At 39.8% G+C, this 25,956-nt stretch overlaps 1 protein-coding gene across 1 annotated transcript in view; it reads left to right on the top strand.

Annotated features, from left to right (window-relative positions):
- The first annotated feature begins 1,394 nt into the window (after positions 1-1,394).
- Positions 1,395-25,956, top strand: part of LOC114043628 (ATP-binding cassette sub-family A member 3-like) — a 41,574-nt gene continuing 17,012 nt past the window's right edge. The window contains 8 exon segments of the mRNA XM_027862699.1: positions 1,395-1,520; positions 3,075-3,378; positions 15,404-15,677; positions 18,593-18,797; positions 19,400-19,619; positions 23,383-23,388; positions 24,957-25,067; positions 25,249-25,265. Of these exon segments, the coding sequence (XP_027718500.1) occupies positions 1,395-1,520; positions 3,075-3,378; positions 15,404-15,677; positions 18,593-18,797; positions 19,400-19,619; positions 23,383-23,388; positions 24,957-25,067; positions 25,249-25,265 (1,263 nt within the window).

Below are 25,956 nucleotides of genomic sequence, written 5' to 3'. Positions count from 1 at the left end.
CTACTACTACTACTACTACTACTACTACTACTACTACTACTACTACTCAGTTTCTTTAAGGTTTGCTCCATCTATCTGTATCATCCTATCCTAATCCTCACTGCAGTTGTTTATCCTTGTTCCTCAAGGTCTGTAACTAGTACACAGTCTTTCTTTCTACCCTGACCTTGTCAACATGTTGAAGGATTTCAGTATTCAAACTGACATCCCCTCAGACACATTGGACTCCCAGTTCATCAACCTCTCCAACTCTCATGATCTATATATTCATTCCACTTCAATCCAAAAAGATGGTCACATTTTTTCTCACCATCACCTATAACTATCTCAAATCATAATCCCTATCCTCCTATGTAAATCATCATTTTCATTTCATTTGTTCTGTCTTTAATAAAGTAAAGTCAATAAACATCACTATGTCCCAGGCATTGTAGTTAGCATGGAGAATACATGCACAATTATATATGGGAAAAACTGAGAATTCAAAGGAAATTGATGATTATTGACAAAAAATATATAAAATAACCAACCTAATGAAGCAAGAATTAGAGATCTTAAACTACTCAATCTCAAAAAAAGCAACATAGCAGGCTAAATGTGAGTTGCCAAAAGGAAAAAACCACAGGCCAGATGGATTTATATGTGAATTCTAACATTTAAAGAGTAATTAATACATAATATTGCAAAAACTATTCTCAAAAAGAGAAAGAATGTACTGTCCAAAATCAGGTGACTGACAAGCAGCTGAAACAGCTTCACAAAATGGTGGATAAAGGCAAAATGGAGTCACTAATGCTGTTTTTTTCATGTAAAAGAAAGCAGGATGATGGGAGAAGTAGGGCTAGAGAACATGCTGTTTGAGGATGATTTGAAGGAAATGCGCGTGGTTAGCCTGGAGAAGAGAAGACTTGGGGAAGTCAGGGAGACATTATGGTTTTTTTCTGGTGTTTTGAAGGGTGATCATGTGAGATAAATATTATCCTAATACTCAAACCATGACTTCTCTACAAAGAACCGTTTGTCCTAGTCAGGTAGGAATGGAGAGCCCCTCCACAAATTCAGCACATCTCTCTCCCCACATCATTTGCACCTGCCTCTCTGGGCCTGTGTTGTATATCACTGTGACCTCAGCTTTAAATGTTTTTATTATCAGTTTTCACTGGCCGCCTGGCCCAACTCTGAACATGCGGACCCAGTCTTTGTTGTTCCATCATGTCCTTCCTGCATGAGAGTCATGTTCTCAGAAGTTGGGCTGAAACTCAGCTTGATAAGAACCACTCAGATAAGAGATGGACAGACAGAGGCAGGAAGATTGGCATCTCCCTACACAAATAAAATTAAATTAATTCTTTATGGTTTCTTGATTTAGGGTTAGCAAACAGGTCGATTCCAGCATGGATCTCCAGACCATCCATCTCCCTTCTATTAGAGGCCTGAGCAATCTCAAATCAAAGAAGAAAATGGATCTCACTGTCTTATCCAAGAAGAGTTCTATTGTAAATGTGATGTATAGCTCTAAGGTAATTCCCTCATATCTGAGAATCTCACAGGTTTGGGAATCACTTGTGTTTCTATATCATTCTGTGGTCATGAATTGTTTTACACCCATTTTCTTACCTGATCTTCAGAACAGCCATAAAAGGTAAACTGATTCAGGAAAGTCAAGTGCAGGAGATACTGGGAAAAGATGCTGAATTTGAAGTCATATAGTCTGTTTACTTGCTTGGTGCCTTTGGACAGGTTGCTTCTAGATTTCTTCATCTGTAAAATGGACATGATAAGGCAGGCAGTTTGTAAATTCAGAGGTGCCATATACAATATGAATGAGCTATTCTTATCACCATAGCTATCATGGTCATGGCTTTTACCAAGCAGAGGAGAGAGTTGAAAGGGCTAGAAGTAGTAAGAGGAAAGTGTCATTCTCGTTGTGCTTTCCCAAGAAGAGCTGGCATCTCTTGGGGACTTTTTGTACAATACCTCATTATATCCTCACAACAATCTCAGGAGAAAAATGTACAGGTCTTTTATCCCCATTTTATAGTTTATAGAAGAGGAAGCTCAGAGAGGGTGGACGAATTGACTGTAGTCACACAGCAAACAAGAAATAAAGCCAGCACTCAAACTCTTTGAACCCAGACTTTGTGCTTTTTCTACTACTCATGGAGGTGAAACTTGGGCTTTTATAAGCATATAGAAATATTTATTTGTGAGAGATAGGAATTGCAGTTATCTTTGCACTTTGGAATACCTAGAAAGACTGTGATACATCTTACAAGGAAGATTAATCTGATTTGTGAGCAGTGGAGACAGAGAGAGAGAGTATAGGAAGAGTCATATTTCTCTCTTTTATCTTTTTGGAGATTATTTTTCTAGTGAGAAGATCTCAGTTGGTAAGTTCAGTCTACTTTTTTTTTCATGAAGTAGAGGTTGAACAATGCCTGTTCTAGGATGGAGTAGAAGAAATCCTTGGTAAGTGGGCTATGGATCTAAGGTCTCTTTCAGCCCTCTGTCCAATTTATCCTGTATATTGCTCATTTAGACATAGTTGCATGTTGTCTCCACCATTAGACAGTCCTTGAGAGCAGAGACCGTCTTTTGCCTTTATTTGCATCCCCAGCACTGTGCCTGGTACATAGTTTAGCAAAGTTTACTTAGTGACTGATTGAAGAGTTGTATGACCTTGAGTAAGTCATAGCCTCTGAGCCTCAATTTTCCCATCTATAAAATGGGAACAATAATAGCTACCCTACTTACCCTACAGAAGTATTGTGATGTTCACAGAGGCAAAATGTAAAGTGCTTTACAAACCTTGTTTTGGCAAACCTTTAAAGCACTATATAAATAGGAGCTGTCATTTTTTGAAATACCTTGTGTCAGAATGAACAGAATGCTTGTGTTGTGACATATCTGTTTACTTTGCTGAAGCTTATTGTCCAAGGTCGTCATTTATACAACATGTGTTGTCTTTCTATCACTAAGCTGCTGTTGAGCCATAAAGTGCAAATGATTTGGAGTTGCTTTACCTACTTAGATCTGTAACCATTGTAATTCCTAGTCTTTCCTCTGTCTTGTAGTTCAAGCTTCAGTGGCAGAAATTCTACGCTATGTTTATTAAGAAAATGTTATTCACTTGGCGCAACTGGAAGATGATGATAGCACAATCAGTTATTCCTCTGCTTTGTATCATATTCATTATTGAAATCTTTAAAATGGATACAGAGTCAACAACAATCCCCATGTTACGTCTGACTTTGAACCGGTATGGCCGTACAACTGTGCCTTTCTTCATCTCCAAGACATCTAGGCTGCATCCAAACCTCTCAGATCACATTTCAAACACTATTCAAGCTGAGGGACATGTGCCACTGGAAGTTATGGGTAAGGATCACATGAAAAGGGACTGGTGGTATGTGAATACTTATGGCATCACAGGTTTTAGAGCTGCAAGGGGCCTTAAAGATGAACAATTCCCTCATTTTGCAAATGAGAAGACCATGGCTTAAACAGGTAAAGGGCATTGCCTGTAATCATGCTAGGATTACATTGTAAAGCTGGGATTAGCACCAGGCTTTCCTGGCTCCAGATCCAATGCCCCTTCTACTCCATCACACTGTTGCCTGAACATTATTTTCAAAGAAATAAAACATTATATTCAAGGAAATAATGACCCTGGATAAGTCATTTAATCTTTCAGCATCCCTAAGCAATTCTCTGAGGCTTGACTAATTTCCAAGACTCTCTAATTACCAAACAGATGTCAGTCTGTGTTGAGAGAGGAAGTTTCCTATACACATGAAATCACAGGTCTTCTGGATCCCCCCAAAAAAAGTTATAATAACAGCTATTACACTGTATAAAGTCAGGCACAGAAACATTTTTCAGAATAATAAACTCTAGGAAAGCAAAGTTGACAGCCAAGAGCATTTGAATGTTTTATCTGTGTATCCTAGTCCGAGGGTTTAGGGACTTACTGGAGGTAGGAGGAGTGATATGACTCTCCTGTCCATTTTTGCTGCAATTTATCAACAAATGCTTACTAACTAGACAGTTTTGTGTTAAGTCATTGACAATACCAGAGAAATTTAAGATGTCCCAGACACAGAATGTACGTATCTGAAGCCAAATTTATTAAAGGATCTTACAATCATGGATGACTGGGCCAGAGGTGGTAAGTGAGGCTAATAATATGATTAATGGTTCTCTTAGTGATTCTCTTTATTTTTATTTTTTATTTTTATTAATTTATTTACTTTTAGCTTTCAACACTCACTTCTACAAGATTTTGAGTTCCAAATTTTCTCCCCATATTGTCCCTCCACGCACCCCAAGATGGCATGCATTCTGAATGCCCCTTCCCCTACTCTGCTTTCCCTTCTATCTCTTCCCCCCTTCTCTTATCCCCTTCCCCTTCAATTTTCCTGTAGGGCAGGGTAGATTTCTATACCCCATTGCCTGTATATCTTATTTCCCAGTTGCATGTGAAAACAATTTTTTTAATATTTGTTTTTAAAACTTTAGGTTCCAAATTTTCTTCCTTCCTCCTTCCCCACCCACCCTCATTGAGAAGGCAAGCAACTCAATATAGGTTATACATGTGTAGTCATGTTGTGAAAAATTAAGTATATTTCCCTTCATCCTATCCCACCCTCCATTTATTCTATTCTCTCTTTTGACCCTGTCCCTCCTTAGAAGTGTTTGCTTCTGATTACCCCCTCCACCAATCTGCCTTCCCCTCTGTCATCCCCCTGCTCTCTTGTCCCCTTCCCCCCTATTTTCTTGTAGGGTAAGATAGATTTCCATACCCAGTTGAGTATGTATGTTATTCCTTCCTTAAGCCAAATCCAATGAGAACAAGATTCACTCATTCCTTCTCACCTTCCCCATTTCCCCTCCACTGTAAAAGCCTTTTCTTGTCTGTTTTATGTGAGATAATTTACCCCATTCTACCTCTCCCTTTCTCCTTCTCCCAGTGTAGTCCTCTCTCACCTCTTTAATTTTATTCTCCAGATATCACCCCTTCATCTTCAACTTACTCTGTGCCCTCTATTTATCTATGTATGTATGTATGTATATATATATATATATATATATATACATATATACATATAATTTTTTCCCTCCAACTACCCTAATACTGAGAAAAGTCTCATGAGTTACAAACATCATCTTTCCATGCAGGAATGTAAACAGTTCAACTTCAATAAGTCCCTTATGATTTCTCGTTCCTGTTTACCTCTTCATGTTTCTCTTCAGTCTTGTATTTAAAAGTCAAATTTTCTATTTAACTCTGGTCTTTTCATCAAGAATACTTGAAAGTCCTCTATTTCACTGAATATCCATTTTTCCCCCTGAAGGATTATACTCAGTTTTGCTGGGCAGGTGATTCTTGGTTGTAATCCTATCTCCTTTGCCCTCCAGAATATTATATTCCAATCCCTGCGGTCCCTTAATGTAGAAGCTGCTAAATCTTGTGTTATCCTGATTGTGTTTCCACAATACTTGAATTGTTTCTTTCTGGCTGCTTGCAATATTTTCTCCTTGACCTGGTAACTCTGGGATTTGGCTACAATATTCCTAGGAGTTTTCCTTTGGGGATTTCTTTCAGGATGGCTTCGGTGGATTCTTTCAATTTCTATTTTGCCCTCTGGTTCTAAAATATCAGGGCAATTTTCCTTGATAATTTCTTGAAAGATGATGTCCAGGCACCTTTTTTGATCATGGCTTTCAGATAGTCCAACAATTTTTAAATTATCTCTCCTGGATCTATTTTCCAGGTCAGTTGTTTTTCCAATGAGATATTTCACATTGTTTTCTATTTTTTCATTCTTTTGGATTTGTTTTACAATGTCTTGATTTCTCATAAAGTCACTAGCTTCCCATTGCTCCATTCTAATTTTTAAGGAAGTATTTTCTTCAGTAAACTTTTGGACTTCCTTTTCCATTTGGCCAATTTTGCTTTTTAGGGCCAGAGTTCTCTCCGCTGTGCCACCTAGCTGCCCCGATTTGGGGCATTTCGAAAACGTTGTTTAGAAGGTTGGATTGGGAGAGGTCAAGTAGAAATGTTCAATTTTATCCACCATCTTGTCTCTACCCCAACTTTGATGATTCTTAAATTTTCTTTCCTTGGCCTATTTTCCAAAACTAATAGATACTTTGCATTTCCTTTTATTTTTTTAAAATCTTTTTACTTTGTCATAATATTTCTAGTTCTCTTTAAGGGCTCATTAAATTCTTTTTTGCTCCCTTCTGTTGTTTAGAGAGTCCATTACGTGAGTAAAATTTTCCTTCTGTTTCAAGCTATTTGTTCTCCTTCCAATTTTTTCTTTCAGAACTCTTATTTTAATTATAATTTCATTTCTTATCTCTTTCTTCATTTCTTATGGCTATTTTTATAGCCCTTGTGGCCAAACCATTTTCCCTGCTACTTTGCTTATAGTTCTTATGAAGTTATGTTCTTCTGGGTTTTCACTTCATGGGTTTCTCTTGACTCAATGTTTTTTTCCCAGTATACGGTATCTTCTCTTGCTTACTCAGAAGTCCAGCCTCAATTTCTGTTTTACATCTTTATGCAACAGCCAGACTCCATGCTGTCCCCCAGCACCTCCACCACCACATGCACACTCTTAGATATTATGATTGGGACCTGATTGTTCCTGACTAGAATTTCTTGGGCCTCTCTTAGCATGTCTGCACTCAGAATACTGGACAATTTGAGCCTCACCATCTAGCCCCTTGCTTTATTTTTTACAAAACTCAGAGTGCTATAGACTTGAGGGGCCTCTGGAGTATCTCTAGGCAGAGTGCTGCAGACTTCAGGCCCCCATCACTACCCCAGGACATTCCAGAGAGCAGTGTCAGTTGAATGATGAGGTCAGAAGTCAGACTACAGAGTTAAGAAGAGAATGACAGAAAAGGAAATGGAGGCACCTAATACATGTGATCTTTTCAAGGAGTTTAGCCATAAAAGGAAGGAGAATAGCTAGTGGGGATTCATGGATTGAGTGAGGGTTTTTTGAGGGTGGGGGAGAAATGGGTATGTTTGTAGGCAGCAGGGAAGCATCTACTAGACAGGGAGAAATTGAAAATACAAGTGAGAGTGGGGATGATGGAAGGGGCAATCTGCTGGAGAAAACAGGATGAAATGGGATCCTTTATACAGGTAGAGGGGTTTGCCTTGGAAAAAAGAAAGCCAACTTCTTCGTGTGAGTCAGGGGTGAAGGAGAAGTTAGTGGGGAAAGACATCTAAGTCATTTGAGATAAGGAGGAAAAAAGATGTGAGAGCTCTTGATACATGACCTCAGTGTCTTCAGTGAAGTATGAGGTAAGATCCTCAGTTGAGGAAGGAAGGAAGGTGCCATGGAACACTTGAAGAGGGGTGAAAAAGGTTTAGCATAGCTGCTATGGTGAGCAGGAAAGTGAATTGAGTAGGGAAGTATAAAAATTTTACTTTGTGCAATGGAGGCCCAGTTGAGGTCATGTAACAAAAATTTTGTGGTGGATTGTCGTTGAATAATCAACATTCTTTCATGACTTTGTCTAGCTCTGTTCAGCAATATGTGAAGAAGAAAGAAAGTGGCAAGACTAGGGTTTGGCAAGGCATGATCAGTGATAGGACAAGGGAAAAGGGACTCCTTGGTTTTCAGAATTTCTATTTTTATTTTTCTATTTCTATTTTTTCTATTTTTTGGTTTTCAGAATTTCTATTTTTATTTTTCTATTTCTATTTCTATTTTTTTCTGTTTTTTAAAGTTTATTTGGAACTTTTTGCCTTGTTGTTTATCTATTCTTTTGTTCTTATTGTTGCATGCCTAGACTCTTTCCTTCATTGGTCTATTCTCTTTTTTGTTAATGAATGGGTTTGCAGGTACAGATTTTTCCATAAGAATTGCTTTGGCTGCATTCTGCATGTTTTGGCATGTTGTCTCATTATGACCATTTTCTCTTCTCTTGTTTACTGATTTTAAGATTTGTTCTTTGACCTACATATTGTTTAGTATGAATGGTGTTCATAAATTCATTCCTCAGATAAAAAGAATAATTGGAGTAAGGGGATCCCGTGAATTTTACCATAAAAGTGTATGGGGAAGGGAGCCTTCTTTATTATATCTACAAAACCTTTATGAAAGTAATCTATTCATGCACTGAGGGTATACTCAATGAAAACATGAAAAAGGAATAAGCAGGATTTTTTAACATTCATTTAAAAATTTTAAGTTTCAAATTCTCTCTCTCCCTTCAGCCCCTCCCCCACCCATTGAGAAGGCAAGCAATATGGTACCCATTATACATATGAAGTTATACAAAATATATTTCCATATTAGCCATGTTGCAAAAACAAATAAGCAAGAAAAATAAAGCAAAAAATTTGCACTCAGAGTTCATCAGTTCTCTCTTTGGAAATGGATCGCATTTTTCATCATGAGTCCTTTGACATTGTTATGGGTCACTGTCTTGATCAGAGTAGCAACGTCTTTCACAGTTGATCATCATTACAATATTGCTGTTACTGTGCACAATGTTCTCCTGGTTCTGTACACTTCATTCTGTATCAATTCATGTAGGACATGTAGGAACACCTAGGTGTTCCTAGGTTTTTCTGAACCCATTTCTCTCATCATGTCTTATACCACAATATATTCCATATTGTTTAGCCATTCCCCAACTGATGGGCATCTGTTTTGTAACAGTCCTCTGGTATGAGGGAGTCCCTTCTGGGAGGACATAGGGTTCTTCTGTTGATCTCTTCTTTTTATGACTTGACACACAGTGCCTTGCTCCCCCAGTGTAAGTGCCGCTGTCAACAGGTTATCAACAAGTGCTTGTCGGGTACCCATTTTACGTCTAAGGAGAGGTCCATCAACCAGCCAGAGATATCAGGGAAGACAGTCTCTTAGTGAGTTCAAATGCTGAAAATAACATGTAAAACAATAGGAATCAGTTCAATGCAAAGATTTATTATAGGCATAAGGGAAAAGGGGGTCGGGAGAGAGAAAATGGGACCCAATATACAACTCAGACATATACATTAATATAGAACATAATTCAGGTAAGTGCAGTGCAGCATTGGGGAGCAGAGAGAATGTCCATTCAGCAGGAGGAGAAGATTCCAGGGTACCCTTCTGAGAGTGGAGTTCTTAAACTATGGTTTTGGGTGGCCTCTTTGGAAGCTGACTGATTTGTATATCAGGGGTCAGGGCATTTAGGGGATTTGGGGTGGTTAACAAAATATTATTTGGGGGGGGTTTGTTTATCAGTGAGAAAAACAAACTGGTAGTTGACAAAATATTATTTTTGGGCTCAGAGCTATGCTAACCTTAGAAAAATATTGTTGTCACTACTTTTCCATGAGGCTTATAGCCTCCCTGAAGGATATTAAGAAGCCTCCTGATGAGGGTGAAAGAGGAGAGTATAAAAACTGACTTGAAGCTTAAGATCATAACAACTAGTCCCATCCCTTCCTGGCAAATAGAGGGAGAAGAAATGGAAGCAGTGTCAGTTTTTATATTCTTGGACTCAAAGATCACTGCAGATCGCAACTGCAACTATGAAATTAAAAGACACTTGCTCCTTGGAAGGAAAGCTGTGGCAAATCTGGACAGCATACTAAAAAGCAGAGACATCTTGCTAACAAAGGTCCATATAGTCGAAGCTGTGTATGACTGTGAGAGTTGGACTACAAGGAAATCTGAGCTCTGTAAAACTGATGCTTTCAAATTGTGGTGCTTGAGAGCCCCTTGGATAGTAAGGAGAATTTATCAGTCAATACTTAAAGAAATTAATTCTGGCTATTCACTGGAAGGTCAAATTCTGAAGCTGAAGCTTAAATACTTTGATGACATAATGAGAAGATAGGACTCACTGAAAAAGACCCTGATGTTGAGAAAAATTGAAGGCAAAAGGAAAAGGGGACAGCAGAGGATAAGATGGATAGATTGTATCATGGAAACAATGAACATGAACTTGGATAATCTTCTGGAGGTAGTGGAGGATAAAGGGGCCTGGCATCCCATAGTCCACGAATAGTCAGACACAACTGAACAACTAAACAACTCCCTGAAGCGAAGACCAGCCTGATGGTCCCAAGTCTGTCAAGCCTAATCTTATGACAACATCCCCTTAATTTCCACAAAAAAAGCTGCTATAAATATTTTTGTACAGATAGGTCTTTTCCCTTTTTCTTTGATCACTTTGGGATACAAACTAGGTAGTGTAATTGTGGGATCAAAGGACATGTACAGCTTTATATTCCTTTGGGTATAGTTCCAAATTATTTTCCAGGATGGTTGGACCAGTTCATAACTCCACCAGCAGTGTATTAATGTCCCTATTTTTTCACATCCCCTCCAGCATTTCTCATTTTCTTTTCTGTCATTTTAGCCAATCTAATTGGTATGTGGTGGTACCTTAAAATTGTTTTAATTTGCATTTCTTTAATTATTAATAATTTAGAGCATTTTTTCATATGACCATTGATAACTTTGATTTCTTCTTCTGAAAACTGCCTCTTCATATCCTTTGCTAGTTTATCAATTGATGAATGGCTTTTATTTTTTTTAATTGGCTCAGTTCCTTACATATTTGAGAAATTAGGCCTTTATCATAGAAACTTGCTGTCAAAATCTTTTCCCATTTTCCTGCTTTTGTTCTCATTTTGGTTACATTGGTTTTATCTGTATAAAAACTTTTTTTTAATTTCATGTAATCAAAATTATCCTTTTTACTTCCCATGATCCTTTCTCTTTTTGATCGTAAAATCCTCCTTTATCCATAGATCTGATAGGTATTTTTTCCATGCTCCCTATGACATCACTCTTTGTGGCTAAATCATGTACTCATTTTGACATTTATTACTGTGCCAAGTTTCTTCCAGACTACTTTCCAGTTTTCCCAGCAGATTTTGTCAAATAGTGAATTCTTGCCCCCAAAACTTGGCACTTTGGGTTTATCAAACACTAGATTACTGTGGCCATTTATTTCTGTATGTTGTGTACTTAATCTATTCCCCTGATCCTCCACTCTATTTCTTAGCCAATACCAGATTGTTTTGATGAATACTGCTTTGTAATACAGTTTGAAAACTCGTACTGCTAGGCCACCTTACTTCACTTTTTTTTCATTGATTCCCTTGATATTCTTGATCTTTTCCTCTCCCAGATGAATTTTGTTATGATTTTTTTCTAGTATTGATTGGTTTGGCATGACATAAATAAATTAATGTAACTAGAATTGTTACTTTTATTATATTGACTCAGCTTACCCATGAGCAATTAATATTTCTCCAGTTGTTTAGAGATGTCTTTATTTGTGTGAAAAGTATTTGGCAATTGTGTTTATATAGTTCCTAGGTTTGTGTTGGCAGGTGGACTCCCAAGTATTTTGTATTGTCTGCAGTTGTTTTAAATGGAATTTCTCTTTTTTTTTTAATTTCTCTTTCTGTCTCTTCCTACTGGACTTTGTTGGTCATATATAAAAATGCTGATGATTTATGTGGGCTTATTTTATATCCTGCAATTTTGCTAATGTTGTTAATTGTTTCAACTAGCTTTTTTTTTTCAGTTGAATCTCTGGAATTCTTTAAGTATACCATTATATCATCTGCAAAAAGTGATAGTTTGTTTCCTCATTGCCTATTCTAATTTCTTCAGTTTCTTTTTCTTGTCTTATTGTTATAGCTAGCATTTCAAATATGATATTGAATAATAGTGGTGATAATGAACATCTTTGCTTCACCCTGATCTTAATGAGAAGGCTTCTAACTTTACAGATAATGCTTGCTGGTGGTTTTAGTTAGATACTACTTATCATTTTAAGGAAAGCTCCATTTATTCCTATGCTTTCTAGTGTTTTTAATAAGAATGGACCAATTTTAATTTTTAAGGAATTATTTTCTTCAATGAAGTTTTGTGCCTCTTTTTTCCATTTGGCCAATTCTGATTTTTAAGGAGTTATTTTCTTCAGTATTTTTTGTGCCTCTTTTACCAGACAATTCTCTTCTCATAATTTTCATGCATTACTCTCATTTCTTTTCCCAATTTTCCACTATTGCTCTTATTTGATTTTAAAAACCACTTTTGCTCTTTTTTTAATCTCTTCTAGGAATTCTTATTGGGCTTGTGTCAAATCTTCATTTTTATCTGAGGCTTTGCTTATGGATATTTTCATGTCTTTGTCTCCTTCTGCGTTTGTGTCTTGAGCTTCTCTGTCACCATAGTAGCTTATGATGGAAATGTTCTTTTTGTTGTTGTTGGCTCATTTATCTAGCTGATTTCTTGACTTTGAATTTTATGTTAGAGTTGAGCTCTGTTCACCTCAGCAAGGGAGGCAGTGCCACTGTCCCAAGCTTCAGGCTTTTTTTACCCTGATGTTTTCACAACTAGTTCTTAAGGTCTGTAAATTTTCAGTGCTTCTTGGTGGTGTGATCCTAGGAGAATTGTGGTCATTGTACTCATGGTCTGCATTCTGATCCTTATCTAGGAAGGGCCCCTGCTTCCTTGCTACCACAGGCATTAGTGTTCTTCTTTTCCCTAGACTTGTGACCAGGGCCCTTGCTCCCTTGTGACCAACCACACGTGCTCCTCTCTGTCATGAAACTGTGACCCAGAAATGGGTATGGGAAATGGAGTTGCCAAGCACACCTAGTCTTGTGTCCAGTGCCCACACATGGGTCATCCCCTGTAATCTCTTTCTGGCTAATTATCCAATCCCCCTACCTTCTCTGAGTGGTGAAAGCTTCTGAAAGTGTTGCCGCTGCTGTAACCTCCAATGCCCACAGCTGGAGTGGCTGTTTCATATGCTCCAGACCAGCCCCTACCCAAATCTCTCCTTCCAACCTCTTAAGTTGTTTTGGGTTAGAAAAATGTCTTACCCCAACCTTTTGTTGGCTATGTTGCTCCAGAATTCAATTTGACACATGATTTAAAGTTGTTTGCAGGGGAATGTTGGAAGAGTTTGGCTGGAATGCTCCCTCTACTCTTCCATCTTGGCTCTGAATCCAGGCAGGCTTTTTTTTTTTTTTTTTAGTTTTCAGCATTCACTTCCACAAGATCTTGAGTTCCAAATTTTCTCCCCATCTCTCCCCTCCCCCCACCCCAAGACAGTGTGCATTCTGAATACTCTTTTCCCTAATCTGCCCTCCCTTCTATCACTCCCTTTCTCTTATCCCCTTCCCCTTCTATTTTCCTGTAGGGCAGGATGGATTTCTATACCCCATTGCCTGTATATCTCATTTCCCAGTTGCATGTGAAAACAATTTTTAACATTTGTTTTTAAAACTTTGGGTTCCAAATTTTCTCCCTTCCTCCCCACCTACCCTCATTGAAAAGGCAAGCAACTCAATACAGTTATACATGTGTAGTCATGTAAAACACTTCCATAATAGCCGTGTTATGAAAAATTAACTATACTTCCCTTCATCCTATCCCACCCCCCATTTATTCTATTCTCTCCCTTGACCCTGTCTCTCCTCAAAAGTGTTTACTTCTGATTACTCCCTACCAGGCAGACTTTTTGAAGGTCATTTTCTACGGTGGACCAGATTATTATAATTGTACAGCCAACTGAGAGATATTAGAGAATATAAGACTCCACAGCATTAAATGATGGTCAATTTTTAGAAAGCCTTTGAAAAAAACAAACCAGGCATGGTGGCACATGCCTATAATCCCAGCAGCCAGGGAGGCTGAGGATAGTGGAGTGGGTTATGCTTATTGGGTGTCCACACTAATTCGTCATGAATATGGTAAGCCCCCAGGATCTGGGAGGCAAGTAGGGTGGGGGAAGGAAAATCAGATTGCCTAAGGAGGAATTAAATGGCCCAAGTTGGAAACAGAGTAAGTCAGAGCTCCTGCACTGATCAGTCAGTAGTGGGATCACACCCATGAGTAACCTGGACTTCTAGCCTGGGCAATATGTGGAGACCTGGTATTTAAAACAGACACACACACACACACACACACACACACACACTCACACACACACACTCATACAGAGAGAGAGAGAGAGAGAGAGAGAGAGAGCAAAACTTTACATGTACCCAAATAGAGATGAGGTTGAGAGAAGAGATCACAAAGGTACTTAGGGGGAATAAGTTGTTATTGTTAAAAATGTTAATTTTTTTTATCAAAATATAGGTAACATAAGGGAAGTAGAGAAAAAAGGCTGTACAATCAAAAATAAATAATTAGACCTAAACACAGACTTCATCTACTTTGTAAATTTGTCTTATGATTTGAATGGCAAAAAGCAGTGTGCTATCCAAAATTCTTTCATAGCTTTGTAGGTTATTATGTCATTGGTTACTGATAGATACTCTAGGTTACTGATCCACACACTATGCTAATTCACAGCTTTTTGTATATTGTTTGTGATTTTAAGTCCCAGAGCATGGTGGCTAACTCCCAGTCCCTAGACTGGGAGTTAGGAAAATATTATTCTGACTCTGCCGCTAACTTGCTATATGACCTTGAGCAAACACTTTTCCTGACTAGACTTCAGTTTTCTCATCTTATAATATGATGCAATTAGGCTAGGTCATCTCTAGGGCTCCTTCCAAGTCTGGCATTCATGATCATAAGTAGGGCAGAGTGACTGGGGCCCTACCATTTGGTGCCACCATTTGGGGCCCATCCTTCCCCTTCATAGCAGTCTTCCTCCTGCTACACCTGTACCTTGTTGTTTGTCCATTGCCTTGTGTAGCTCCAGGGCAAACATCTTCACGGTTCAATAGCTGTGGTGTTCCATCTCTTCCCCTGTGCCACTGTGACAAGCCACTGTCCATGCCTAATGCCACTTCTATCCCTCAACTGCTTTCTACATTTGGGGATTAGAGGGTCAGTCATCAGCTGCCATAGGTCTGCAGGCCAAACTCCCTCAGGGATGAATCTTTCCCTCTCCTAGCATGACTGTACCCATCCAGGGGAGTCCTAGATTTCTGTGACATTTCTTCTGTGGAGGCTGCCTTTGACATTTCTCCCACTCAAAGAGATGGGGTCTCAATGTTCCCTGACATGGGGCAGCATCTCTACTTTCATAGAGTATTATGTCCAGAGTACATCTTTTTGGCCCAAGGTCTTCCCCACCCCTATATTTTCACTAAGTGTCATTATTCCTAATTACAGGCCTGCTAACATTCTGTGGCTTATGTCCCTAGATGATGTCTGAAGACTAAGCAGATAGTAGTTGTATGACCTTGGAGAATTTACATTCTCTTTCTGAGACTCAATGTCATATGAAGGTTTTGTACTAAAGCATATTCCCTGTCTGACAATCTATGATTCTATGACTTATATGTTCAATTTTGTTTATATTGTTCTCATGTCATGAGATTTGGTTTAGTGCTATGGATATAGAAGGTGTTCAATCAAGGCCAGCTGACTGACATTCTAATGTTGCTCCCCATTCCTAGAGCCTATAGAAGATTTCCTGATACTGAAGGCAAAAGAGGAATCTGACACCTTTGATGAAAACTTTCTTATGGCAATGTCCTTTCAAGACGAGGAGGATCAAACAGTCATCACTACTCTGTTCAATAACCAGGCGTACCATACTGCTCCCATGGCCTTGGCAATGGTGGAAAATATTCTCTACAAGTTTTTTTTTGGCTCCAGGGCCTCCATTACAGTCACCAATGAACCTGAGCTTCCACGTCTCGTTGAGGCTTCTTATATTAGGCTCTTTCAGTATGTGTGACTTCCCTTCTTATGAAGTTAAAACAGTATATCTCTGTAGTACTTCTTCTCTACCTGTTTATTCAGTTTAGATGTTATACTCTTGAAGGCAACCAGAATCAGTAGATAAAGTGATAGAATTGGAGTCAGGAAGACTTGAGTTCAAATCTTGCCTCTACTACTTACTAGCTCATGTCAGTCAACAAGCATTTATTAAGTGCCTACTATGTGCCAGGCACTATGCTAAGCGCTGGGAATACAGAGAAAGGCAAAAGATAGTCCCTGCTCCCAGGGAGCTCACAGTCTAATGGGGAAGACAACATGCAAACAACTACAGACAGAAAAGCTATAGACAGAATAAATTGGACATAACCAATAGAAGGAAGGCACTGGAATTGAAGGGAATTAGGAAGGCCATCCTGTAGAAGGTGCAATTTTAGCTGGAACATGAAAGAAGTAAGGGAAACCAGGAAGCTAAGATGAGGAGGGAAAATGTTCCAGGCAGGGGACAGCAAGTGGAAATGCCCAGAGCTGAGAGATGAAGTGTGAGGAATATCAAGACCAGGGTTACTAGATCACAGAGTACATGGAGAGGAGCAAGTTATAAAAAATAAAAAAGCTGGAAAGGTGGGGGAACAGGTTATGAAGGGCTTTGAATGCCAAAAATAGGATTTTTTTATTTGATCCTGGAGGTGATACAAAGCCATTAGAGTTTATTGAGTAGGGGGTTGACATGATCAGATTTGTACTTGAGGAAGATCAATATACAGTAACAGCAATATACAGTAACAGAATAACTTTGAGTGAATAAGTCATTTTGACTCTTATAAATACTCAAATTAATTACAAAGGACATATGAAGGAAGATCTATCTGCATCCAGATAAAAAGAAGTAAATATAGAATGATTTTATACACACACACACACACACACACACATACATATTTGTGTCTAATGGTAGCCATCCCTGGAGGCGAAGAAGAAAAAAAAAGAAAAATAAGAAATTTACATGATTACTTTATTATATATTTAAAAGGAATAGTAAGTTGTATATAATATAGTTGCAGTTTCATGTGCAATCATCTTTTTTATTATACTATGTTATGGAAATGCTTGTTTTTTTCCATAAATTTAAAATAAATAAAAATTAAAAAAAAATTTTGACAGCTGAAGTGGAGCATGGATTGAAATGGGAAGAGACTTGTGACAGGGAGCCCAACCAGAAGGCTACTGCAGTATAGTCCAGGTGTGAGGTGATGAGGACCCGCACCAGGGTGACTGTGGTATCTAACGAGAGGAAGTGGGGTGGGGGTGGGGGGCACAAAGGAATGATGCTACAAAAGTAGAATTGACAGAACTTGGCAACAATTATGGCAATAAGATAATGGGGATAATGGGAAGAAGAGAGAGTGAGGAGTAGAGGATGACACCTAGGTTGTAAGCTTGGATGACTAGGAAGATGGTGGTGTCCTCAACAATAACAGGAAAATTAGAAAGGACTTGGGCAGGGAAAATAACATAACTATCATGATCTATAGTTAGCTCTTACATATAATGCTGTAGTTTTACAAACCACTTTCCAAATATTTCTCATTTTAACTCTCTCAACTACCCTTTGAGTTAAGTGCTATTATTATCCCCATTTTATAGAGGAGAAAATTAAGGCAGATAGAAGCTAAGCGAGTTGTCCAGCTAGAATCTGAAACTGGATTTAGACTCTGGTCTTCCTGATTCCAGGTCCAGTTTACTATCTGTTGCAACACCTAGTTTAGGGCATGTTGAGTTTAAGACATCTACAGGATATTCAGTTCAAGATGAAAATTTGCAGTTAGAGATGCAAATCTAGAGATTAGGAAAGAGTGTTTGGTTGGATAAGAGTCATCAGCATAAAGATAATAATTGAATCCATGGGAGCTGATGAGATCAAGTGAAATAGTATAGGGTGAGAAGAAGTCCCAGGACAGAGCCCTCGGGGACACTCACACTTAATGGGAGTGACCTGGATAAACATTCAGCCAAGTTAAACTGAGAAGGAACAGTCAGACAGTTAGGAGAACAAGGAAATAAGTAGTGTTGTGAAAATCTAAACAGAAAAGAGTATCAAGGAGAAGAGGATCGTTGACCAGAATTCAAATCTGGCCTCAGATAATTACTAGCTGTTTGACCCTGGACAAGTTATTTAACTTGTTTGCCTCAGTTTCCTCAACTGTAAAATGGGGATCACAATAGCACGTACCTGAAAGAAGTATAAGGATCCAATGAGATAATGTTTGTAAAACGTTTAGCACAGTGCTTGTCACATCATAGATGTTTAATAAATGCTTATTCCCTTCACCCTTCCCTTACCAAAGGTTTCAGAAAGGTCAGGAAGGATTAGGATTAAAGAAAAGATAAATAGATTTGCCAATTAAGATATTTTCTCTTTCAAAGTTTGGTAACTTTGAGGAGCAGTTAAATGAGGATGTCAGACACCAAAGTAGAGAATTAAGAAGAGAGTGAGAGGAAAGCAAGGGAAGACATCAATTGTCTACTGCCTTTTCAAGGAGCTTAGAAACAAGCCCTATGAGATGACAGCTAGTGAGGATGGATGGATCAAGTGAGGGTTTTTGAGAATGGGGGAGAAATGGACTTGTTTATAGACAGAGAAGCAACTATTAGATGAGGAGAGGTTGAAAATAAGTGAGAGGGGAGATGGTGAAGGGGCCAATCTGCTGGAGAAGATGGGATGGAACGGGACTCATGACCACGAACAAACTGTCTGAGCCCTTGGCAACTCCCTAAGACTTACCTACTGAATCACAGAGAGCATAGAGGGGGCTCCCACACGTACAAAAGCCCAGTACCCTGAAGTATTGACTCTTGAAGGCAGTCACTGATAATGGCTGATCTTTTACTGATCTCTTTTCCTTGTGTCCTGTCTCTCACAGGGTCTCCAAGGGACATTTTCTTTCCATTTCCATGGTTTTTGGAATGTCATTCGTAGTCAGTTCATTTGCCATTCTGGCAATCAGTGATCGAGTCTTAAGGTCAAAACATATCCAGTTTATCAGTGGAATCTCTCCAGTTCATTACTGGCTCTCTTTCCTGTTGTGGGATTTAATCACCGTCTTCCTTAACAGCTTGCTACTATTGGTAAGTGTTAGATAGTGTATATATTGAGGTCCATTCTACTGCATATCATAGAAACTTCCCTTCTGGACAACACTGCCCAGCACCTGAATCTAGCCAGGAAAGTCAAGTTGTCTACTTTAGCCCCTGCCAACTGGGAAGCACAATTTAGAAGTTTCTAGATCCCCTGCCCTCAGTTGAAGAATGTTAGTTTCCCTGGGATTTACAGAAACATTGATGACCCTCTTTAGGCTGAGCTCCCTATGTATTTGTCCCCTAAAATCTTGCCCCAAAAATTTGGGGACTTGATGTCACTGGGGATAGCTGCATTGATTAAAAAATGGGAAACTATTCCAACTAGGAAAAAAAGCAAAGACAGTACAAGAATGCTGTCCACTGGGGACTCCTTGGCTGCTGAGGAAATGAGGTTGTTTCTCACCTTCACTGTGAAGTGCCAAGATTTTTACAAAGAGCTGGATTGAACTGATTGCTAGGGAGTTGCAAAGCTTGGTTTTTAGAGTAGGGACTAGTGCATTCCCCTAGGGTGTTCAAAATTGATTTCTTAATACTTTATTAATTCTTTTTTCCCTTCCTTCCTTCCCTTTGAAACTCTGTCTATACCCAAGTGCTTGATGAAGGTCATAGATGAAAAAGCTTACATCCAAAGCAGACACCCTGAAGCTGTCGTACTGACGCTCTTGCTGTATGGCTGGTCTGTCATCCCGTGCATGTACCTGATGAGCTTCTTCTTCTCTGGTCCTGCTTCTGGGTGTGCCAAACTCATGATTCTGAACGTCATTACAGGCATCGTTCCATTCGTCATTTTCACCATCACAGGGCGACATGGTAAGGACATTCCACCAACATATACTAAGCCATTCTGGTGAGTCGGGAAGTGGGGAGAGGGAAGGCCTGTTTGTGGGCTGGTTAGGACCAGGAAGTGAATGGGTAGGAATGGACTCAAGGATAGGGATATCACTTAGAATTGAACAAGAACTGCCAGTCCTGGATGAAGACAATTGACTATTTGATTAATTCCTCTTTGACACTCAACATAAAATGCCATTTGTCTATTTAAATCCCCAAACCACCTACTAATCAATCAATAAATATTTATTAAGTGCCTACTATGTGTCAGGCACTGTAATAAGAACTGGAGATACAAAAAAAAAAAAAGGCAAAAGACAGTCTCTGCCCTCAAAGAATTTGTAATCTAACAGGGGAGACAACATGCAAACAGTTACTTAAAAACAAGCTGTGTACAAGATAAATAGGACATAATTAAAAAGGGAAGGCATTAGAATTAAGAGGGGCTTGGAAAAGATACCAGTAGAATATAAGATTTTAATTGGGACTTAAAGGAAGCCAGGGAATTCAGGAGGCAGAGATGAGGAGACAGCATGTTCCGGGTATGAAGTACAACCAGAACCAAGAGATGGAGTCTCTTGTTCATGGAACAGCAATGAGGCCAATGTCACTGGATTAAAGAGTACCTGTTGGGGAGTAAGGTCTAAGAAGACTGGAAAGGTAGGAGGAAGTTAGATTATGAAGGGCTTTGAATGTCAAGCAGAGCATTTTGTGTTTGATGCTGGAGGTGATGGGAGGCCACTGGAGTTTATTGAGCAGGGGGATAACATGATCAGGTATCCACTTTAGTGGCTGATAGAGAATGGATTGGAGCAGAGTGAGACTTGAGGCAGGCAGACCCACTAGCAGTATATTATAGTGGTCTAGGTATGAGGTGGTGAGGACCTGCACCAGAGTGGTGGCAGTGTCGGAGGAGAGAAGGGGGTGTGTGAAAGATAGTGAGGAATTCAGGATGGCTCCTAGGCACCAAATAATTATAAATTCAAGTAATAACGGAAAACTGCCAGATGGGTTTAAAGTCATGTGGATACAATAAGAAACCTTAAGGGAAACTAGGGTAAAATAATAGAGTGTGCAAGCATAAGACATGGAGAGAGAATTCCTGGCTTCAAGCTTTCAAGGAGAGAGAGCAAGCTATATTTCTTTTTTATCTTTTTTTTTTTTGGTGAGGCAATCGGGGTTAAGTGACTTGCCCAGGGTCACACAGCTAGGACGTGTGAAGTGTTTGGTCTGAGGCCGGATTTGAATTCAGGTCCTCCTGACTTTAGAGCCCGTGCTCTATCCACTGCGCCACCTCGCTGCCCCTCGAGCTGTACTTCACCACAGCCACAGTTCACATGCCAGTAAAAGATCTGATTATATGGTATCCAACCCCCACCTTACTCTTTCTTTAATTTATAGCTACTATGACCTTGAGAGTAAAGACAGTACTCCCAGACTTCAACTAATATTGCCTGGCTTGCTCTCTTCCCGCTCACCCTTTAGTGATCTCATCCAGTCGCTTACCTTCAGCTGTCACCTCTCAGTGGATGACTCCCAAATCTGCATTTTTAGCACTAACCTTTTTATTGAGGTCCATGCTCGTCAGCCAGTCAACAAGCATTTGATAAGAGTTTTCTATGTGCCAAGCATGAAGGATTCACAGAGCAGCAAAAAACAGTACTTGCTCTTAAGGAGCTCACATTTTAATGGAGACAGGAAGACTCCCCTGAGTTCAAATTCAACCTCAGACACTTACTAGCTGTGTGGCCTTGGGCAAGTCATCTTACCTCTCTTTGCTTCAGTTTCCTCAACTGTAAAATGGGGATCATAATAGCATCTACCTTCCAGTGTTGCGAGGATAAAGTAAAATAACATTTGTAAAGCATTTAGCACAGCACCTGATATGCGCTAGACACTAAATAAGTGCTAGCTGTCGTCATCATCATCATCATCATTATTATGAATGGAAGAGACAATATGTAAATGATTAGGTCCGTGCAAGATAACATGCATGTGTGTATATTTGTTATATATGTATGTATATGTGTTTTTATGTACGTACACACACAAACACACATACAGAGTTTATGAAGGCAATCCCAGAAAGGAAGACACTTTAATTTCATACTTTGCCTACTGGACATCTCCATGTGCCTAGCCTGCATCATCTCCACTGTAATGCATCCAAAACCAAATTCACCATCTTCCCTCTAAACGCTTCCTTATTTCTGTCCTTAACCTATTCCCGATTACCCAGGCTAAAAAACTCAGTCACCTTAGACTCCTCCCATTCCTTGAGCTTGTGCTTAGCTAGGGGCAAGGATCATGTTTTCTTTCTCTTTTAATCCCACCCACCCCCCAGCATCTAGTACAGTGCCACAAATTTAGTAAGCGCTTAGGCAATGTTTGTTGAGTAAGTGTTAAAGGATACTCCTCTCCCCTACTCCAGCACTGTATTAGAGTCTCCAGCTAAGGTAATAATACTCAAAGACATGTACATAGGGAAAAATAATTACTGAGTATTGGTGCAGGCAGTAGGAGTACAGAGAGAAGTGAAAACTTTTAGCATGAGCTGCTTGAGGGTATGGTGAGATTTGTTCTGGGACTCAAAGAATGAATAAAATTTTGATAGGCAGTAAGGAGAGGGGAAATATTTCGAAGTAGCATCAAGATAGTTTCTTTATGGGGCAGCTAGGTGGTACAGCAGATAGAGCACCAACCCTGAAATCAGGAGTACCTGAGTTCAAATCCAGCCTCAGACCAAATACTTGACACTTACTAGCTGTGTGACCCTGGGCAAGTCACTTTACCCCAATTACCTAAAAAAAAACAAAAAACAAAAACAAAAACTTTCCTTATAGAGGAATAGAGTACAAGAGGTCAGATCTGTTTTGCCCTAAGTATGCCCGTTGTAAGGTAGCTTACCCTCTGAGAGAATACTGGGTTACTGAAGAAAGAGGGGCCCATGCCAGCTTGGCTTTTAATACTTTGAGTTTATTAGGGTTAATTGGGGGAGCTTACTCACATCCTGAGTGACAGCAAGACAAAGTAACATGGTGGATCCCCACACCTGCCCCAAGCCAGGTATTATATAGAAACAGAACAAAGAAGGCATAGTGCCAGGGATGGCCCAGGGTCATGGACAAGTTCTCCCACGGGATGGTTGGAGCTTCCTTTGCTGTTTACAGCTACTCAATGTAGTTTACATTCTTTGTGGAGTCATAAGTCACATTCCCAGGCTCTGACTACTTACTCCTATACATAGGGATAACTTGAAAAGAGACCTAAGAGATGGGTTGTGGTTAGTGTGAGCAAGTTGTTGATGTGATTGATGCAGAGAGTGCTGGAGGGATGTTATCATTGTTTCTTCATGGATCTGTTTGTCGGTGTGATGTTACTATGGAATTTAAATCACTGTGGAAGAAAGGGAACTAGTACAGATCTTGGCATTGTGGGTGTGTGAAATCGGCTGCACCAGTTGTCAGCATTTTTGTCAGTATGGTACCTAGGGGGTTTGTGTCAAAGAGGGAGAGTGTGGTCAGTGGAGAACCTGGAGGGTTGCAAGTTCTAGATTTGGACAATTAAATCTTATTGAACAAGAAGGTGAGAATGTGAGCACAAGATGATCCCTGAGTAACATAAGAGGCATTCATCTCCAGATACAGATACCTGGATAGCTTGGAAACATGGAGAGATAGAGAAAAAGTTAGGCTAATATGGATCTTCGTGGTATTGGGACCCCCAGAGTAGGACATATGAGCTCTATGTGAGCATAAGTTGAATTTGGATCAAGACAGACAATTGAAGCTTAATTCCCGTGGCATATATTAGCATGGTATAGATTGTACATATGTAATTGACAGTTCTGATTCTCTGTAGTCCCTTCAGAGTGGAGAGAGTAGGAGTGGGGTGTAGGACAGATAATGGAATGAGAGTGATTAAATTTGAGTGTTTGTGAGGGAGTGTGCACACCCCTGGGCTCTTCCATGGATGTAACAAAATGGTTTGTGTAAGGGAATGGTGGGAGATAAGGTTGGAGGTCTTTGGAGGTTAGACTGAGAAGTTAAGATTTTTTCCTTTAAGATATCGAAATCCATTAAAGATTTTGAGACAGGAGAATGATGTGATGGAAGTAATGTTTTAATCCTAGAGATTAATTGACAGTGTGGTGTAATATAGAGTTAGCCTCAGGGTCAGGAAGAACTGAGTTCAGTTATTAACATTATTAAGTACCAAGAAGACAAGCATTTATTAAGTACCTACTAAGTTGCAGACGATGTGCTAAGTGTTTAACAAATATTATATCATTTGATCTTCACAACAACCCTGGGAGGTAGTTTTACAATAGAAGAAACTGAGGCAGACAGAGGTAAAGTTGCTTGCCCAAGGTCACACAGCTAGTAAGGCCAGATTTGAACTTAGGTCCTCCTGACTCCAGGCAGCAATGTGGCAAAGTGGATAGAGTATCAGGGTTGAAGTCAGGAAGATTCATCTTCGTAAGTTTGACCTCAGACACTTACTAGCTGTGTGACCTTAGGCAAGTCACTTAACCCTGTTTGCCTCGGTTTCCTCATTTGTAAAATGATCTGGAGAAGGAAATGGCAAACCAAAAGGCATCTTTGCCAAGAAAATCCCAAATGGGATCATGACGAGATGGACGTGACTGAAAATTACTGACCATACTTCCTGACTCCAGGCCCAGTAGTCTGTCTACTCACTTCACCCCCTAGTTTCCCTCTAAGACTTCTCATCAAGAATTTCCTGTACCAGTGAAGTTAGAGGTATGGACTAAAAAACACCTTCAGGGTACATTGTATGAGGGAGGGCCTCAGATGTGAGGAAATGAAGGAACAGGGGACAGTGGAGGTGGGGGGGAGTGGTATAGGTGCTAAGAGATAGAAAGGGGTGCTGCACATGAAAAGATATTAGGGGTACTGCACATGAAAAATTAAAAGGAACTGATGCATAATTGGAAAAGGAGATGATGGGGAAGAGATTAGAGAATCAAAGATGACTCAAAGGGTTCCTTGTAGACCAGGGTGAGGAACCTGTGGCCTCGAGGCCGTATGTGGTTCTCTAGTCCTCAAATGTGGCCCTTTGACTGACTCCAGACTCAAACTTGAAGTTTGGATTCAGTCAAAGGGCTGAACTTGAGGACCTAGAGGGCTACATGTGGCCTAAAGACTGCAGATTCCCCACCCCTGTTCTGGACCCTGGGAAGGTAAGAGTACCATGGATGGAAAAGGGGAAGAAGTCACAGGGGGAAGCTAGCTAGGGGAAGATGAGGAATAAACATTATTGATTAATCTTTTTTCTTTCTTATCACATAACTAGACTTTCAAAAGCTTAGCAACAAGTTGGATGTTTTATTCCAGTTACTACCAAATTATGACCTATCAATGGCTTTCTCCAATTTGTATTATAACTATGAAATCAAACGGTTCTGTAAAGTTTTGGAAATTCCCAAGGAGAATTGCAAAACAATTAGTGAGTATCTGCCTACCGCCCACCTCTCCTCAGTCCCTGGAAACAATCCTTTCTCTGTTTTTCCATCATTGGGAGCAGAGGGTGCAGGGGTGGGTGGATGAATGGAACTCTCCTCTGCCCCAAAGGAAAAGAGCTTGAGTGTCATCAGGGGCTACTGTCACTTCCTAAGTCATACCCCATAACAGAGGAGAGTTCTTGGAAAGTTCTTGGAAAAGACTCAAAGTAAAAAAGCAAGGCAACTAACTGACTGATGGCTTGTAGACTGAGACTTCTAAGAAGTAAGGAGTAGAATCCTTTCTAGAAGGATCTCATTGACCTTTCAGAGTCCGTAGGGCAGCACAGAGTTCTCTGGAGCAGTAATGCCTCAACAATGCCCTCAACACCTGAAAAAGTCAATGAGGGCAGAACCCAACTCTTGCTGTGAACCTCTTAGAAGACTAAGAGGAAGAGGAAAGGATAGGAATATTCCTAGGCCTTTGCTTGTGGGGTTGCCTGGGCAGGAGCTGTGTGGTGTGCTGAGCCTACTCTGGAATGACTGGGAAACCCTCCTTTGCAATATCCCCAGGTTCTAGTTTGTGTAAATATTGACAGTGATGTTAGTATTATGAGGTTCAGGCCTAGAGCTTTAAGATTCCTGCAAACAGTAAAGCAGAAGGTCAGGAGGGTAATGATGTGAAAGAAGTCATTAGCTATGGCAGGCTTGGGACCCATCTAGAAATATCTATCTCTTCCCTGTACCCTCCACAGGATGGTCACATTGTGTCTACTGCACAATAATGTTACATGGCAGATCCAGAGGTAGATTAGCCAGTCTTGGAGGGGAGAGGACCAGCCTGCTTAGGTCCAT

Source organism: Vombatus ursinus, unplaced genomic scaffold (genome assembly GCF_900497805.2).
Source record: "Vombatus ursinus unplaced genomic scaffold, bare-nosed wombat genome assembly UNPS02014770.1, whole genome shotgun sequence".
Classification (NCBI taxonomy): domain Eukaryota; kingdom Metazoa; phylum Chordata; class Mammalia; order Diprotodontia; family Vombatidae; genus Vombatus; species Vombatus ursinus.
Note: the sequence above shows the minus strand (reverse complement) of the source record. Positions and strands in the feature narration are given on the sequence as shown.